The sequence below is a fragment of the Hyperolius riggenbachi genome, chromosome 1, assembly GCF_040937935.1.
Source record: "Hyperolius riggenbachi isolate aHypRig1 chromosome 1, aHypRig1.pri, whole genome shotgun sequence".
NCBI lineage: Eukaryota > Metazoa > Chordata > Amphibia > Anura > Hyperoliidae > Hyperolius > Hyperolius riggenbachi.
This window is the reverse complement of record NC_090646.1, coordinates 281,266,639-281,286,520: the sequence shown is the minus strand read 5'-3', so window position 1 is coordinate 281,286,520 and position 19,882 is coordinate 281,266,639. Positions and strand designations below refer to the sequence as shown.

Here is a 19,882-nt window from a genome sequence, read left to right as displayed (position 1 = left end):
TTCTGCACAGAGCAGCCTTTGCTGTTGACATTGATTAAGAAATAGCACAAAGATATCTAAAAAGACAAAAAAAAAAGGTTGTTTTAATGCAAATAAGAAAAGAGAAAAATCTACTCTCAGGAGAACAGTGCTTGCAAGTTCTGTTGGCTATGCAGCCCATGAGCGCACAGTATGATTGCAGCCTTACTCTGAGCTTAGCTGCATTCACACTATGTGCTAATTTCACATTGTGTGTGTCTCTGCATGTGAATTAACTTCCCCCACATTTGTTTGGGCATGTTCCCATCACTACAAATGCAAATATCCTTGAACATTTTCTTTATAGTGTTATCTGATCACTCTGTAAGTGAGGTGCTAATCAAATAGTCAGGGTCCTTTTCTTGGAAACAGGGTATTTCGGCGTCAGTGGCACTGTAGTAGTTTTGGTGCCGCCATAGGCACCTATAGGAATTTCGTCCACAAATGGAAATTTGTGTGCCGGAGACACCCAATAAATAGCAGGCATTTGTTGTTTGTGGAAATTTTAGTTTTTCACAAATGTTGTTTTTTTTTTTTGTTTTTTTGAAGCGGTGTGTGTGTGTGTGTGTGTGTGTGTTGGGGGTTGTTAAGGTTTAGTATTGAGAAGGGGGGATTTAAGGGACTCCCGAGGTGAGATAAAAAAACCTATTTTTACTTACCTGGGGCTTCTTTCAGCCCCTTCAAGTCACGTGTGTCCTTCGTCGCAGCTCTGTCTCCGAACAGCTGCCTTCTTCTTCTTCTGTCTCCCAACAGCTGCCTCTGAGGATCGCTGACCCCTGGATCAGTCAGCGTCTTGCAAGAGTGCCTGTGTCATCGGGAGTGTACTACGGGGTTGGCAATTTTTAGAGGTTGCCAGTGGGAGACAGAGGAAGACCGGAGCTGTGGCGAGGGGTACTCATGACTTGTAAGGACTGGAAGAAGCCCCAGGTAAGTACAAATAGTTTTTTTTTTTAATCTCACCTTGGGAGTCCTTGGATAGGCATCAGGAAGGGGGGTTTTAAGGTTAGGCGTGGGGGTTTTCAAGGTTAGGTGTAAGGGAGGTGGTGGTTAGGGTTAGGCATTGCAAGGGGGAGGGTTCTGTGTGAGAGTAGGGTTAGGTTTAGCTGTAGAATATTACCACTGTGAATAATAGCACATTATCCATGTTCCCCAGTGCTTTTTGTGCTATTTATTAGCACAAATGGCTACAAAATTAAATAAAACAGCATTATACTTATTAAGGTCTGTTTTCTTAGTCAGTAACATTCTTAGTTGATTACAGAATCAAGCCACCGCTTCCAATGCTTTCATGCTGTAAATTCTCAGCAATGACATATTTGATAATACTCAGAAATGGAAAAACTGGGTTTTGGGTCCTTATCAATCAACAAGTAATACAAGCTTTATTCAAATAACATTAACCAGAAACATCTAAAGTACATATTGACAACTAGTATATACTAAAAACCTTCTATGCACAGCCAGCAAAAAGATGGTACTTAAAACTATACTGACCATGACAAAAACACAGGTGGTGGAAGTGCTGTGGTAGTGGAGTGGTGTGCTGTTAGAGTGATGGTGGGGGGCAAAGGTATCCTCAGTTTGTAGTCATGTCAGTCATTTTCAACTGTAATCTCAGTTAAATGGGGGCTTTGTTTATACTCAAATAGGTTTATTTTCAAGTATTTAATATATCCTCCAAAAACTAACATTCATCTCCTCCCCAGGAGTCTTCCCACCGTCGTCAGGTTCCTTGATGCTCTGTCTCACATGGCTGACAACTGTAATCATCTGTGTATTGATCACACTGTAGTAAAGTGAATGAAGTGATTGTGCTGTGCCACTTTTCTTAAACAATATATACAATATATAACCCAAAATAAATTATATATTACATACCGGTATACACTTTCCAGAAGTCGGATAGTGTTTCTAGATAGAAACTCTCTTCTGTACAGCACATTTTATAAATAACCACATCATTGATCACAGTGGTTTAGGTTGCAGCAATTATATTTGTATTATCTGTTGTAACAGTTTTTTATGCAATAATTCAAAACCGAACAAAGATTTAGACGGTAGTAACTGCATGTACCCAACCATGTGTAAGAGCTCAGACACACTATCAGCGCTTTACTGGGCGCTCTTTAGCCATCAGCGCTTTCTGAGAGCTTTTTAAAGAAATGCTCCCATTGACTTACATTAAAATCACGGTAAAATTGCATGATTTTACCGCAATCGCAATTTTACTGCAATTTTACCGTGATTTTAATGTAGGTCAATGGGAACATTTTTTAAAAAGCTCTCAGAAAGAGCTGATGGCTAAAAAATGCTCAGAAAAGCTCTTATAGTGTGTCTGAGCCCTAACTGCTTATTATGGAATGATTCCTACCCTTTTAAGACAGGGCCACAACATGTAACATCAGGCCATAGATTTTGGGCAATCCTCACAAGCACTTAGAGGCATAGGAACTCCTTTTTCCCCTCTGCGGTTAATTCCAGCACCCACTCCCATCATCCCCCCTAAAGCCTGGTACACACCATGCAATCATCGTCAGATAGATGGATTGAATAGGTAATTTCCGACAGGTCTGATCGGATTTTGGATCATTTTTCTGATCGATTTGCATAGACGTGATCAGAAAATCGATCAGAAAAATGATCGGAAATCCGATCGGATCTGTCGGAAATTATCTATCGACCCATCTATCTGATGGGAAATTGCATGGTGCGTACCAGGCATAAGGCTGCAGGTGTCAGATCGATAGACTGTCTTACTTGCATCCTGGTGTCACTCCTGTTTATGCTTGTTGTATTACCTATATTTTCTTATTTCTACTCTGAGCAATTGTATATGCCAAATCCAATTCTGGGCATGACCCAGTCATGCTTGGACATTGAAAAGATTTCTGATAATTTTCACTGATTTAATCCTGAGCATTACTCCCTATGTACAGTAGTTTGAATGAATAGAAGAGGAAGATAAGCATGGGACTTCATCGGACACAATCTTGCTCTCTCTCTCTCTCTCTCTCTCTCTCTCTCTCTCTCTCTCTCTCTCTCTCTCTCTCTCTCTGTATATATATATATATATGTATATACATTATTACTTTCAGTAAAAGTCTGTACTCTGCCACCTGTTGCACCACTTTAGTGCCATCTCTAAAAACTATTTATGCTTGAACTATCTTCTGACAGTTCATAACTGTCAAGATGTTGCAGTTATATAGTGGAAAGTATAGGGTATACTGTAAGTAAGTCTAATGCACTGTAATAAAGGGAATTTGATTTAAAAAAAAAAAAAGAAAGCAACACAACTCTCACAGAAATACAAAACCCAGTGTCTGATATACACAATATATAGTCTGATTGTTTCCTTGCCATACAAGGGGCATTACTGACCAGTGTATGGGTAGCTTTATACAACAACTGAAGTAAGTTTAAATGATATAAACAATGGCCTGGCACGGTATAATTATTCCAAAAATATGATAGTAACTCTTGATAACCATCAAACTAGCTGTAATGTTTTGGTATCAAAGAAAACAGGAAGTGAAAGAACCATGGGGCTGCCTGGTTATTCTACAGATCCTCTGCCTAGTTGGTGTAACACCACACGTATGTTGCATAAATGCTAACAGATTGGGAATATACAGATACAATACACAGATTGTTTAGGTAAGTCCTGATGTTACATTTAAAGTACCGTACCCCTGAATTGGGGGGGGGAATGAATCAAGCCTATGGAGTGCTAGGTTGCCTTATGCTGAGAAACCTGTGTAGCCTATTTATCCTTAGCACTCGGCCCCGGCTGAGAGAAATCCACCAGACACTGACTCAGATGCGAATATCAAGGATTTATTTGTGACCTAACAGTGGTCAACTGGTAACTTTTCACAACCCGTATAACTCTTAACACAAAAATACACTTTCCTTGCACATCACAGGTCAAAATACAATCTTCTCCTCTTCACAGCCGGTGCACCGGTAAAAGCTGCAAAATAAAAAGGTTAAGTTACACAGAAACTTTATACATAAATTGAACTACAACAGGTCTTCTTGTACAATCATCAACCACTTTTCAGTACAACACCTTTGAACACACTACCATTCACTGAGGTATAGGGGCTTGGGTAGGGTCAGGTCTACTGAGCAATTCAGTTCCTATACAGTCTCAGTCCCTTGTATCCAAGTCCAAGCTATATTGCTCAGCAAAACCTTAGGGGACTCGTGACTCTCTTTTCGATAGTACTGAAGCTATTTCTACAGTTCTTGGTTGCCAATTTAGCATGCAAAAGAATGTTCACTTTACTCAGAAAATCTCTCAGACTTTTGCTCCTTATACCGCAATACTCAAACTACTGTATCTCTCAGGCACCACTTTCTTGGATAGGGAATCCCAAAATAATAAACAAAATAAAGAAAGAATCAAATAATCAAAAAGAGGTTAGAGAAATAAAAACAAAAGAAAAGAAAATCACAAAACGGTCAGTTTTGTGATTTTATTTTTATTTCTCTAACCCCTTTTTCATTATTTGATACACCCAGCTATACCATCAATATCTCACTCTCCTTCAATTTTACTTTTTTCTTAAACTATTTGAACTTTATGCTGAATAAGCTCTAATTTTGTTATTTGCAACACTTGAATCTCCAACTTTGTTGACTCTTTATCTCTGTCAGATGTCACTCCGCTTCTCGCTGTAAGGCTCCCTGCACACAGCATGCGATTCCAATTCTGATTTCTAATCGTTTTTTACATCCGATTCCGATTTTTAATCGTTACTGCATGCTGCGTTTCTTCCTCCGTTTTTCTGTTGATTGCATTCAGGGAAAATGGAATTGAAAATCGGAATCGGAAAGGCAAAACTGATTTGCAGTGTGCAGGGAGCCTAAGTTACTTATTAACACAAGATGCAGTGTACATCCTCCCCCCAATGTTCTCCTTTACTGCTGACAGGTTAACAGATTTAGTTATTTTTCACTGACAGATTCTCTTTATCTCCACGGCGTTTGCTCTCTTTCTCTTTCTTAGGCCGTGCACTTAGGTAACACTTAAATAACACTTTGGTTCACTTTTCATGTCAGGCTTTTAGTAGATAACTGATGCACAAATCAACTGAAGAACTGATGATTTATAACTGAACAGACTAACAGGAAAAATGTCTCTGAGTCAGGATCACTGCTAGTGGCTGAGCTGTATTAGTTCTGAGGGGGTATTAGAGGCTATTCACTTTTCTGATGACAAAAGGCACTCACACTTCATATACAGTATTTAGTTACAGTCTCTGTTGCTTTGGCAGGGCAGCACTATCTTGCATTAATAAGCTGATTATCATCACAATGTTACTGTCTCTTTAAGGATTTATCAGACAGGCAGATTTTAGTCACACCACTCTCATCAGAATATGCCCTTCAGTAACTTGGGTTAACTGTCACTATACTCAGAAAACCTCCACTAAACTCTGTCCCTCTTCTGATCACAATCTGTGGCTTGATGCTGGCACAAGGCCTATACTCATCTGGCCTGACAGGGTCTTCCTCCTCCTGCGCTCGCCTGGATCTTGCCTGCTGTATCTCCAACACTGCCTCCGGTCACTGCCTGGGCTCTGTCACTGCTGCCCCCGCTCTGCTGGTGGTCTGGATGCTGCCGCCGGGCCCCCGCTCTGCCTCATGGGGTGGCTGCTACGGCTGCTCTCAATGGCCTCCTTCCTCCCTCACCGCCGCCTCCTGACTGACTGAAAATCTGTGAGAAGAACTGGTATCAACCAGTTCCCTCAGCCTCTGCCATGCCCCCTCTGTCTCTGCTCTGTCCTCTCCTCCCCGTTTCTAGAAGGTTCCCCGTTCTGTGTACTGGGTTGCCTAGCAACCCAGTCTATGCGACTATCTAAGCGCCTGGTCTCTCTCTATGTGCGCTGTTTTGATTCCAAAATACTGCTGTTAAAGGCGCAGTGCACACAGTATGTCAATTTCACAGAATAAAGGCAAATTACATTCCTACTTCACAATAACCCTTTTTAAAGGCACAGTTCACTTAACATGCTAATTTAACATTACACATGTACATTACACTTTTAGAGGGTTACACCTGACACTGCTTATTGACTTCAGAGTCCCTTCTGTTTCCAATCCGCAGTCCTCTTCTTGTTCAACTGGCTCCTTCAGTTCAAGAGCCTTTTGGACGCTTCCCCCATGTACGCGGTACGGGATGGATGTGTAAGACAATGAGCCGTATCAGGCTTCTTAGCATAAGGTAAACTTCATGGGCTTCATTCTGTTGTTTTCCCCCATCCAGGGTTGCTTTAAGTAGTAATATTGGGCAAGATAGCTAAAACAGTTTGTAGATAATTGACTCAGTATGAGAGCGCAGGTTGGGTGCTTTACTCAGGTCTGACCCAGTATGCTGTGCTGTATGCATGTTTCAGGAGTGACCTACCCGAAATTAAATGTTTAGCAGCACAACAGCAAATCAACAAACATTTTTTTTTTATAAGGGGATCAAAATGGTAGCCACCGTAGCCACTCTCGGACTTCCTTTAAAGTGGACCTGAACTCTTGCACAGGACAGGAGGAAAACAGAGAGAAATGTATCCTGTATGTATTTGGAGAGGTTATCCTTTCAAATTCTCCCTCATCTGGGACTAATCACCACTGTAATTTGATTTCTCAGCTGTGTCAACTCTGCCACGGCAGAGCAGCTAATTTGTAAACACGAGATGTTAACATTATGTCTGGTTCTATGAAAGCAGGAAGTAGACACACTGACGATTTATTGCAGAAGTTGTACCAGCTGTAACAAAGAAATGTTTTTCTTTAACCACTTGAGGACCACAGTGGTAAACCCCCCTAAAGACCAGGCACATTTTAACTAAAATGGCCACTGCAGCTTTAAGGCCAAGCTGAAGGGGATTACCACATACTAACGCAGTACTCTCCGAAGGCCTGTTTTTGGCGGTGCAGCCCACTGCTAATGCCTGCGGGTAGTCTGAAACCGGCCTAAAGGTTATTATGTTTTTGCGTATCTTTCAGAACAGAGAGAATTTCTGAATGCAGGTCTGCTTTAAACTTTCAGCAGTTTCAAATGAGATAATTTGTTTGAAAACTACTCTTCATTTTGATGTCTGCCAGCTAATCTCGTTTGGCCGCCTAGTGCAGCCATGTAGAGTGGGCAGTAGAGAGGTGGTTATATAGTTATCTATTGCGGATGGCTGGATTGGATTCTTCTCTTCCTCCACCCATGGCTCTGAACTTCAGACATATCTTCTGGGTCCCGAGAGACCCAGAGCAGTACCCAAAAGACATGTCAGGATTGCATCGACGCTGTGGTGGAGGAGAATCTGATCCAGCCGTCCGGGCAGGAAACTATAAAAGCTCCCTGCTGCCTGCTCTTCATACCCTGCCGAGCCTGCCAGACTGGGGAAGGCACACTTCCCCAGCAGCAGGAAAAAAACGTCCCTGTAAAGTAAAACTTTATTTGGCTGCTAAAGTACCCCAGAATGCCACCATGCCATTTGTTGAGCATATAAACAACCTATTTTTTATGCATGCACTACCTACATTAATAGTATTATTAGTCTAACTATTAACTGGCTTTAAAGGAATACTTAAGTCTGCTAAAAAAATGACTTTTACTCACCCGGGGCTCCCCTCAGCCCTCTGCAGCTGAACGGTGCCCTCGCCGCGTCCCTCCGAAGTGCCTGGACTCGCCGGCGGCCACTTCCGGTTTGGCCGGCACCGGCCAACAGGCTGGGAATGCGGCTGATTAGCCGCTTCCCGGCCGCAATAGCATTCGCGTTCCCGGCCGCAATAGCATTATAGAGGGCGCTATTGGCGGCCGGTGACTGCCAAACCGGAAGTGGCCACCGGCGAGTCCAGGCGCATCGGAGGGACACTGCGAGGGCACCGTTCAGCTGCAAGGGGCTGAGGGGAGCCCCGGGTGAGTAAAAGACATTTTTTAGCAGGCTTAAGTATTCCTTTAAACTGCTAGAAACTCAATTTTGCATTGAAGAAAAAAAAACGTTATCTTGCTTGTTATTTTAAAATGAAGTCTTCATCATCAGTTGCTTTTGATCTACCATGAGTTCGTTATGAAGCCTTATTAATGCCTCTCGTAAAATGATTTATGTCAAGGGCACTAGGTAAAATTAAATTAAACCATCCACCTTCTGGTTAATTATCAGAGAAGGCAGAGTGCTGTAAGTGGATTCCAATTAGACAGGTTACACTCCAAGGTTATGAACTGCAACTCCCCAATTCACAAAAAGCAAACACAATTAATAGAGAAACTTGATCCAAATGTTTAATGATTATAGATCCAAACAAAAGATATAGCAAAAAATAACATCTGTTCTTCTTCTGGTATGACAGCGAGTTATTTCATGGGCTAATTATTTCTAAACAGCTAAGTGCTTTATAAAAGCATATAGCGTGTATCATGCAGCCATGCTATTCATGCTGTTTTTCAATATGTGAACGCAGCTTACAAATTAATCTTATATCATGACAAAGGAGCTGATGCACTTAACCTGTTTTGTGCCTCTAATGCCTGTTTTATCTCATTTTTAGCATTCACTTTGTCTTAGCGTTCCTAAACACTCAAAAACCCATAAGAAAAGTTTTCCATTAATAGCTCATAATTAGGCACATAAATGAATGCGTATGACCATGTCATGTATAAATTATCTCATTTGATATTACAGAATGATTCATGACAGACTTTCAGCTGTCTCTCATACCTAACTTAAGGATTAACTCAAGCGCTCAACCATGCATTCATTGATAAAGCACAGCAAAGCTATAAAATAGATATTCCTTCTTCTTGGAACCGATATATTAGCCTCTCCATTAGCCATAGGAACCAGTAATGATCAGAGAGAGACTGTGCATCCATTGTTTATCAGCTGGCTACGGCTGTGAGCAGTGGGGAAAAGATGCTTCCCATTCCCCAAAGCACAAAACCCACTGATTTGGGCAGAGAGAGGATTGGACACTGGACAGCCCCTGGCCTGAAAGGGTTCATGGTTCTGAGGTGAATTACTTTATGGTGCTCTCAAATTTACCTGACAATCAGCATTCAGATAAACAACTCACCCCCAGCTAATGCATAAGGGGGTCTTTCTAAGACATCTTACACATTTCAAGGGCCAGTTTTCTGGAAAGGCCACAAAGACCTGGCCTTGGGTGGCTGCTGCCTAAAAGGACAGGTGGACATGGAAAAGGGGCTGTTGAATATGGTAGAGAAGCCTCCAAATGGAAAAGGGCAGCTGCAAATGGGGATGGAATGAAAAAGGAGAGACATAGGCCTCGATTCATAAACAGCAGTGCGATAACAAAAATCTTGTCGGGAAAATACCGCACTCGGTATTTTCCCGGTCTGTGTGCTAATTCATAAAGATTTCCCCAGCTGCCCTTGGAGGTCGGTAAATTACCGCAGCCCATTGAGCGGTAGAGTAGAGCAGTGTCCCGATTCCCTCTTTGCTCTGCAGAAATGAATCACAGAGACGGCTCTCTCTGGCTCTCCCACTGATGACTCAGACAGATGAGTCACACAGTCTTTCCCTGCCTGCAGAAATTACTCACACAGCCGGCTCTTACCATTGATGACTCAGACAGATGAGTCACACAGTCTTTCCCTGCCTGCTGAAATGATTCACACAGAGGGCTTTCTGGCTCTCTCCACAGATGAATCAAACAGACTTTCGGATCTCTGCACTTTGCATTAATCAGAGCTGTCAGAGCTGTCGGTAACTTGTTAAGACCTCACCAGAGGTGTCGGTAACTACCGCCAGGCTTACCGCATGTTGAAGGCTTTATGAATTGACATTTGCTGACAATTTACTGACATGTGTTGTCGGTAACTGCAGCCAAGTCGGTAATTTAGCTCCCTGGTCGGTAATGTCAGCTTTTCATGCGGTAACAGCCTTTATGAATTGACATTTTGCTAAGTGGTCGGTAAAGTCTGCTGTTTTCAGCATTACCGCATGAGGTAATGCTTTATGAATCGAGGCCATAGAGAGCGACTGCTGTACATGGACATTGCACATAGAATGAGAGGGGAGCTGTTGGATAGGTAGCACAAGGAAAGAAGGTGCTACCATAAAACCAACAGAAGAGGATGAGTAGGTCAAGTGGCAGATTAAGCTGAGGGTCTCCTCTCTTATGACTTCTTGTGTTCTCAATGTTCTTACATAAACTTGGGCAGCATGGTGGCGTTTTGGGTAGCACTCTCGCCTTGCAGCGCTGGGTCCGCGGTTCAAATCTCAGCCAGGTCAACAGCTGCAAGAGCTTTGCATGTTCTGAATGTGTCTGTGTGGGTTTCCTCCGGGCACTCCAGTTTCCTCCTACACCCCAAAAACATACAGATATGTTAATTGGCTTCCCCCTAAAAATTGGCCCTAGATTATGATACATGCACTACACAATACATACACAGACATATGAATATGGTAGGGACTAGATTGTGAGCCCCTCTGGCGTCAGTTAGTGACCAGACAATATACTCTGTACAGCGCTGCGTAATATGTTGGCGCTATATAAATACTTAAATACATAAAATAAATAAATAAACAGAGTTTCTGTACTCCATGTACAGAGCTCCTCATAAATCAGAGTTACCTTCCCATTGGACACTTTGAATGGCGAAAACAAAATGCTCTATATTTTCATAAAAAAATAATTTTGTTACAGGCAGAATTTAACTATAAACAATCCTCTAATTCTGTTTATTCTTAGGTATACAATTACAGTTTCTATAAAATGTTAAGTATTTATCAAAAATGATCTTTAGAACATTGTTTCCCAAAGGGTGTGACGCAAAAAACACTGGGTTGGTTCCTCACATCGGATGGGAGGATGGTGTCACTTTTACCCACGCACCCCAGACTGAGCTATTGCCTGCAGTTTACCACTCTTAGAGATGAGTTAATGTTAATGCTGGCTGCTCATCATTCCTCTAAAAATATTGTAAGCCTTAAAGTGGACCCAAATTAAAAATTTCAAAAATAAAATCTATTTTCTAACTTATAATAATAAATAGCAGCCTTTTTTTCAGCTGCATGATGACAAATATAAAATATTTTACATTTATTGGAGGAACCCCTCCCTTCCTTTCATATTGCCAGGACAGAATCCGTCAGACTGGTAGAGGAGATAAAAAACAAAAACAAAATACAGGCTGCTACTGATGATGTCACAGGGGAGGTGATCTCAGGTTGTGTGAGATTTCACATAGAGGACACCCCTGTGAGGGAGAGTAGATGATGACAAACACACCCATGATCTAAAACCTACTCTACCGGTACTAAGCTCAGAAGCAATGGCTGCCACCTGTATAACCCTAGTTATGAAAAGAGAAGGGTGAAAAGCATGCACTGAAATGCTCATAGGCTTGAAGGAGTGTTTATTTATCTTTGTATGTGTCAGAGTGGTGCAACTAAATATTTTGAATTAAAAAAAATGTTTGCTTTGGGTCCGCTTTAACGTGGATACGAGATAAACTTTGATTCATTGCATAATTGTGCCTCTTACATATAGTTTATAGGGCAAGCCAAATACTTTTTTTGTTTGTTTTAATACTCTAATTCCCTATAAACTAAACAAGCTTCACCCACAGCTCCTCCAGTGCCTAAGCATTCTGTAGCAAGTGTCCATGGGAGCTCAGTCTGGGAAGTAAGAGCGTTTTTTCCCGAAGGAGGAAGCGTTACCAGCCAGAGATTTCAGAGGCAAGGGAGCAGAGAGGGAAGGAGAGAGGGGTGGAGATGCAGAGCAGCTTGCCTGTGTAATGATGACAAGCAGAATATGGCTGTTCTCATTATAACACAGAAAGAAATAATCATATACTGTTGAAGCTGTTTTTAGCTAGATTTGCTGTGTAAACTATCTAAAATTTATCTAAAATATATCGATAAGTTACTTGTTATAGTTAGTTTTTCATCTCAGATCCGCTTTAAGGGCTGGTTCACACGGGCGACTGCCAGCAGCTTGTTTCACCAATGTCGAATGCTTTTCTTGTACAAAAGCAGAAAATTGTTTGACATTGTTTCCCATCGATTCATCATCGCGCTGTGTTTTGAGCCCCTTGGTGAATATGGAACTGTGAACGCTCGCATTCATCTCGATGCACAACGCAGTGAATCCTGGCGGTTAACTTCAGGGATGGACGCTGGCAGTTGTCCATGTGATCCAAGCCTAAATTAGCAACGTGTAGTTAATACATACTTACTGGTCACACTGTAAAGTATCCTGATCTTTTCCACACAGAGGTCATGCAGATTGTCCCTTAGAGTAATTTTTTCTAAGAAATAGCTGGACCTGAAACCTGCTTTCTCTACAGATGGTTCCCTACTAAAGTACCCCTGGACGTGCTCCAAGGGGAAAATTAGTAGGGCTCAGGAGGTATCTGAACTTGTCATAGTTAATCCATTACTGTAAGATTGGAAGTATAATATTCATACACAATTATGGCGTACTCCTCCTGACAAATATTTATTCATCTGAGGTACTTGTTGCCTACATTATGGGGTACTTGGCCAAAACAATTATTAATGAAGGGGTACATGTTGTAATAATGTTGAGAAACACTGTTCTAGATGATGTATTTCAAGATTTACAGAATAAAGGTGGATTATAAAATATGTCTGTTTCTGATTAGTCAAACATGTACGGTAATTTTTACATTTTCATAAACTTCCTTTCTTTAACTTAAAGATGCAAAGTACACCCCAATTTGAAAAACAAATAAGTTAACCCCACACGCCATTAAAATCTGCATCTTCTAAAGCATTCTTCTTCCATGCCATGAGTTCATCAACTTGTCTTAGATCATATTACATGTTTAGACCATGCCTAATCCAAGCAAGTTCCACAGACATTTGATGACTGTTTTATGTTTTCTCCCTAATAAAATTGTATTTAGCTGAACGGAAGTTTGTGGAGAATAAAATAATTTCAGTACTGATAATCCCATAAGCCACTGCTGTTACTTAAGATGCCAGTATAGAGAAGTATTGAACAGGTGTGGTTATATTTTAGTGTTTCATATCATTGACACATTTTACAATTGTTGAAGCTCTGACTTTTCCATTTATTAATGGGGAAAATATCCTAAAAGAGATGTAAAGACGATTCAGTTTTACTTCAGCATAGTGAAGCAGTATTACCCATTAGAATGAAAGCAATGGGCATAACATTAAACTTTCAACAACACTTGCACAGTTTTTTAGTGTGCAAATGTCTTCTTAATTGTGCTTGTACCACACCATAAGAGACAAACTTTAAAAAATTACGTGGACTCGTACATTGGCAGGGGGTGACACAATTTTATCAACAGATAGATCCCTCTGTGATTGATATCTGATCAGAGAGGGATCTATTACTGCCACACACTGTAAATACATTTTAACCTGAAATATATAAAACATCTTTTGAACCACCTTTTCCACAGTTCAGGGCCAAGTTAGGGCGTCACCAATATCTCCCCACATCTAGTGCTTTCCCATGGCCCCTGCACAGTGTTGGCAGTGGAACGCAGTCAGCCAGCATGCTCCCTCATGTGTCCTGTCTCTATCCCCGTTGGCCGCCTGTTGTCCCGTGATCTGGCAGCATGTACATAATCACGTAGCCTGGCCCACTACATGTGTGTGATAGCCTTAGTATATAATTCTTAGTGAACTTTGTGTTTCATATAATTTCATTTTATGAAATTCATGTTATACTTGTGCTTGCTTTCTACATCCAGTTAATTTTAATGACTACACTTTTAATAGAATAGGCTGAAAACGCTAATCTCATCGGGGACTCAGGAGATTAGAAGAAAATCATTTGGCCACACATATAAATGCAGGGCTCTTAAAGCAAAGGTATAGACAGAACCTTATTTGTAAGAATGGCTAGAGAGGATGGAGCCAAGAGTGAACAACATATTCACTGTACACAAATGCAAGGGCTCACAGTGGCATGACACACTTTCTTGTGCACCCCACTCACACCTTAGTATTTTCTAGCTTTCAAATGCTTTTGGTCTCCTAGTGTCACCAAAATCCGTCTCAGTTTTCTAGCTGCTCCCACAGTGTGACCCAGCTTTTTAGGACTAGACATTCGATTTTCCAGCTTTCTAGTACTCCATAACAACTGTCATGGACTGGAACCATCTGTGACTGCCAATAGAACTGCTGAAAGAACACCAATGACACTGTGACTTTTGGCGGGGATTGTGAGCTCACACTGTGACTATTGGCAGAGATTAGGAGCCCAAATTGTGACTGTTGATGTAGACTGGCAGGTTGCATTGTGACCGCTGATAGATTCATTACAAACTGAAGAGTGGCTTCTCCCCCTGTTCCGTGTTTCCTGATCCCACTGTCCAGTTATAGAGATGAGGACACCCTTACATCATCAGTAACCTGGTCTGGAGAGGAGCTAGTAAGCTGGTCTGCTGTCTGACCCTTGGGGATGTGGGAAATTTGAACCCAGACCCTACTGTGTTCTGAAGATGTTTTTGGTAATTATTTGTTGCTGAATTTTGTATATTAGATTAGTTGCAAAACTAAGTGCAAAGTACAAAATATTGCAGTAGCCAGTAGGGTAATTAATACTAAACTCTTTTTAAATAATGCTGCCCGTTGGGTTCTTGTGCTAGTCTAAACAGTTGTTTCATGCTTAGAGCAACCATAACACAAACTCATCCTTTTTTGTATGCATTTGTGGTAAAAAACAAAAAAACTACAGAACACAAAAATGGGCCCATATTTATATTATATCCCTTCTACTTCCCTTACATACATCGGACAAAACAATAAAAAGTTCCACATCTTAAAATACAGTGAGCTTGGCAAGAATGGAATGTGCTATGAAAAATGAGATGATCTCCATATCTATAATAACTGTTTATGTGTTTTATATGCAGAAAAGGTAGCGCTGATAAAATTAAGCAATTGACCTTAGCGCACTGTGGCTTCCTTGCAATTACTGATAAATAAATGTTCGAGAAGCCCTTCCAGCAAATTGTAGATATTAAATGATTTCATTACATAACGAATGGCTTTAATGAAGAGCCTGAAGGTCATCATCATCACTTGCAAACATTATTATTGTTAAAAAACAGGACGGCAGATGTCGTCTGGCCCCAAGCCACAGAATGCACAAAGGAGCAACATGATACAGATGAGTCTGTAAAGCATACTATATTTTCTCTTTTAATGATCACAAATTAGAGAAAGTATCTACTTACACTTTAGAGAATGCATGAGCCTCAGCATTTCCAATAAAAACAGTTTAAAGCTAGTGTGAATTCCTGCTGAATTAACGCTACATAATCATTGTAAAAGTACTCTTATATAGTAAGAGTGGGTGGGGGTAACAGTAGATAGATGGGGTCATTTTATCTTTATCCAGATTTATTAGAGTAAAAAACCCATGTTCAAAAGAACTCAATGAAGCATTAAAGGGAACCCGAGGTGAGGCTTCCATATGTATTTCCAGTTAAATAATGCAAATTGCCTGGCTGTCCTGCTTATCACCCGCCTCTGATACTTTTAGCCATACACCCTGAACAAGCATGCTGATCAGGTGCTCTGACTGAAGACTGTCTAGATTAGCCTGCATGCTTGTTTCAGGAGTGTGATGCAGACACTGCTACAGCCAAAGGCAGGACTGACAGGTATTGTTTAACCACTTAAAGTGGACCCAAATTAAAAATACAAGATTTCTGAAATAAAATCTATTTTCTAAATTATAATAATAAATAGCAGCCTTTTTTCAGCTGCATGATGACAAATATAAAATATTTTACATTTATTTCATATTGCCAGGATTTTTCTGGCAAACTGGTGGAGGAGATAAAAAACAAAAACAAAACACCGGCTGCTACTGATGATGTCACAGGGGAGGTGATCTTAGCTTGTGTGAGATTTCACATAGACGATGCCCCTGTGAGGGAGGGTAGCTCATGACAAACACACCTATGATCTAAAACCTCCTACTAATCTCAGAAGTAATGGATGCCACCTGTATAACCCTAGTTATGAAAAGAGAAGGGTGAAAAGCATGCACTGAAATGCTCATAGGCTTAAAGGAGTGTTTATTTATCTTTGTATGTGTCAGAGGGGTGCAACTAAATATTTTGAATTAAAAAAATGTTTGGTTTGGATCCGCTTTAAAGACAACTGGATGGATATATTTGTCCAATGTAGTTGTGGAGAGTGCACAACCAGTTGGTTACTAAATGAGGCAAATGTGGTATAACTTTAACCATGACGAGTTGTAGAATACCTTTTGGTGTGTCTTAAAGACCCCCGTCACATAAAAAATAGGTAGGGACAAACTCAATCAAACATAAAAAAGTTATTTTGAAAATTATGATCAAACTTGGGAAAGTTTTAGAAAAACTACAAGAGACATATGTGGTATGATTTTAACTGTAATAAGTAGTAGAATAGAGTAAGATCATTAGAGAAAACACGTACCATACTCTCTGTTTCATCCTCACTGCTAAAAGTGTCTGTTATCAGCTGTGATAAGAATTCCGGACTGAGCATTCAGTCTGGCTTTGCAGGGAATAGTTATAGCTGAGTCATTATAGCAGAGCCACAAGGGGGCAGGCTTGGGCTTGAAAATACACCAGAGAAGACAGCCTCAGCTATAATCTTTCCGTAGCAAAGCTAGACTGAGTGCTCAGTCGGGGATTCTTATCAGAGGTGATAACAGTCAGATTAAACAGAGAACAATGAAACAAAGAGCAGATTAGGTGTTTACTGTCATGTTCCCACTGATTTATAAGGTAAAATACAAGAGGGTGCTTCGTCTCTGGTTCTCTTTAAAGAGTTTTACGTTTGAGGCCCATGTCTTATATATTCTTATTAGTCACAAACGGAATAAAAAGAAATTAAAATTTTTGCATATTCTGTACCAAAATAAAAGACTTGTAAAATGAAAACAAAGTGATAGAATATAACATAAAAAAAACATGTATTGTTACCTTAGGAACCTGGCTTTTTAAATATGTATGTCATGAGGGTATATTAGTATTATTTTAGCAAATAAGGTCTTGTAATCATCAATAGTGTACAATGAGAAAGTGAAAAAAAAAAACAGAAAAAAGACACCTTTATTTCGAAATACAATAATGTCACCATACATTGTACTAGGAACATTATCTAAATGTTGTAATAACCAGGATGGATAAGCAAATACAATGTGTGAGTTTAACGTATAGTTAGCACTGTTTATTGTAAAGCTATAATGGATGTAAATGGAGAAATAGTGTGTTTTTACTATTAGTTCCCTTATTTTCCCTTTAAAATGCATGGAAAATAAGGAGATTTCTAAACAAAATTTTCACACACTAAAAAGCCTGATTTGTCCTGAAAAAAAAACAATTTATAGATAATTTAGGTGTGATAAGTAGTAATAAAGTTATTGGTGAATGAATGGGAGCAGCGCTGATATGTGAAAATTGCTATCATCCTTAAAGTGAACCTTAAGCCAGGAAAAAAAAAATGAGTTTTACTCACCTGGGGCTTCTTACCAGCCCCCTGCAGCAGTCCTGTGCCCTCGCAGCCACTCACTAATCCTCTGGTCCCCTGCTGCCAGCTAGTTTCGTTTTTGCCGACAGGCCCGTCAGGACTAGCCACGCGTAGCTTTTTCTGCATTCCCGACTGTAATTAGCGCTATTGCGGGCAGCAACGCGTACAAAAATACGTGTTGCCGCATTACGCACGCATAGATATGCGACAACGCGTATATTTTGCGGCCCGCATTAGCGCTAATTACAGTCGGGAATGCGGAAAAAGCTACGCGTGGCCAGTCCTGACGGGTCTGTCGGCAAAAACGAAACTAGCTGGCAGCGGGGGACCAGAGGATTAGTGAGTGGCTGCGAGGGCACAGGACTGCTGCAGGGGGCTGGTAGAAGCCCCAGGTGAGTAAAACTAATTTTTTTTTCTAGCTTAAGTGTCTCTTTAAGTGGTTAAAAGGGAATAAATATGGCAGCCTCCACATGTCTCTTACCTCACGTTCCCTTAAAGAACAGCTGCAAATATGCAGGCATGTATGGCAGTCCTGTTTGGCTGCAGCAGTGTCTAAATCACACATAAAACCAACATGCGGCTAATCCCACATGAGCTGCATGCTCGTTCAGGGTCTAAGGCTAAAAGTATTAGAGGCAGTGGATCAGCAGGACATGCAGACCATTTGTATTGTTTAAAAGGAAATAAATATGTCAGCCTCCATATCCCTCTCAATTCAGGTGTGCTTAAATACAGTGCAATGCTATGTGGTCATTGCTTGATGGAATGCAATGCTATGTGGTCATTGCTTGATGCAGTGCAATGCTATGTGGTCATTGCTTGATACAGTGCAATGCTATGTGGTCATTTCTTAAAGGAATGCAATGCTATGTGGTCATTGCTTGATGCAGTGCAATGCTATGTGGTCATTGCTTGATGCAGTGCAATGCTATGTGGCCATTGATCCCCTGCCTCTCCTTCCATGCCTACTTGAACTGGCCAGAAAAAAATAATACATGTATGATCAGCTTAAATAGGTCCACTGTACTGATTATGGACTAATATTTCTTTCCTTTGTTTTTCAGCCTAAGTTTACTGATGACTGCAAGTTTATGGAAAGGTATCAGGAAAACAGCTATAACACCTACGCCTCAGCTACTTACAGAACTGAAACAACAGGCAGAAGGTGGTACGTGGCGCTTAATAAACGGGGCAAAGCCAAAAAAGGTTCCAGCCCAAGAGTCAAACCTCAGCACATATCAACTCACTTCCTCCCCAGGATCAAACACACAGATCCACCTGAACTCTCCTTCACTGTGGCAGTTCCTGGAAAGAAAAAGACGCCACCTGTGTCTAGCAAACCCAAAACTGTAAAGCCACCACTTAAGAAGAACAGCAGTCCTGTTAAATACAGATTGAAATTTCGGTTTGGATAACGTGTGACTTTGCTTTCAGTAGTGGTTATATTGTCATACTTTGCCAGTGGTGTACCACGGTGCCACGCAGGAATTGTGTAATGCACATCATTGCTCTTCTAGATCACTAGAGAGTCCGCTCACTTCTAACTGCGGGATAGAAAGATGGTTTAAACGACGGTGGGTAAAATGCTCAGTGGATCCAACACACTGAGGCGCTACATAACTTCCAAAATACTATGATCTGGTGCAAAACAAAATGTGTTAAATAAAGGTAATATAATATATATCATGTTATTGCAAAGGAAGAGTGAAAGACTATGGCTATGATCATGGTGAACCTCAAACGTTATGGTTAATACTCAAGGTATATAATGACTTCCATGTAGCACACTTGAAACATAAAATGAATAAAAATTGAATATATTTGCATTTGTAACTGCTTTGGATTTATTATTGGAATACAGAAAATCTCTTTAGGCCATTTCCACTTAAATCTACATAGGGAAAGCAAGAGAGGGGCAAGGATGGAACCTGAATCCTTCAGTTATTTCAGTTTTTGCTTGACCTGTCTGTGCAGCAGGTCCAATCTCCACAGTAGTCCATTTCTGGGGCCTGCAGTGAAGTCCCACATCTGCTTAATGTTAACCTCTTGAGGACTGCAGTGCTATACCCCCTAAAGACCAGGCTATTTTTTATTAAATTGGCCACTGCAGCTTTAAGACCAAGCTGCAGGGCCATACAACACAGCACACTAGTGACCCCCCCCCCCTTTTTCTCCCCACCAACAGAGATGTCTGTTGGTGGGGTCTGATCGCCCCTACCCTATTTTTTTTAATTAAATCTACTTATTTATTTGTGTATATTGTTTACCTCCCTCCCCTCAACCAGCCAATCACGGCGATTGGCTGTCATAGGCTTCAGCCTATGACAACCTATCGATCTCTTGTGCCCCAGGGGGACAGCCGTGTC

The 19,882-nt window shown here is 40.9% G+C and overlaps 1 protein-coding gene across 2 annotated transcripts in view; it reads left to right on the top strand.

The window, feature by feature from the left end:
* The window catches only part of FGF5 (fibroblast growth factor 5), a 68,402-nt gene extending 49,085 nt beyond the window's left edge, over positions 1 to 19,317 (top strand). For both annotated transcript variants that reach the window (XM_068271141.1, XM_068271142.1), the window contains exon 3: positions 18,581 to 19,317. In XM_068271141.1, the coding sequence (XP_068127242.1) occupies positions 18,581 to 18,931 (351 nt within the window). In that variant the 3' untranslated portion in view covers positions 18,932 to 19,317. The remainder of the gene's footprint in view (positions 1 to 18,580) is intronic.
* Positions 19,318 to 19,882: the final 565 nt, after the last annotated feature.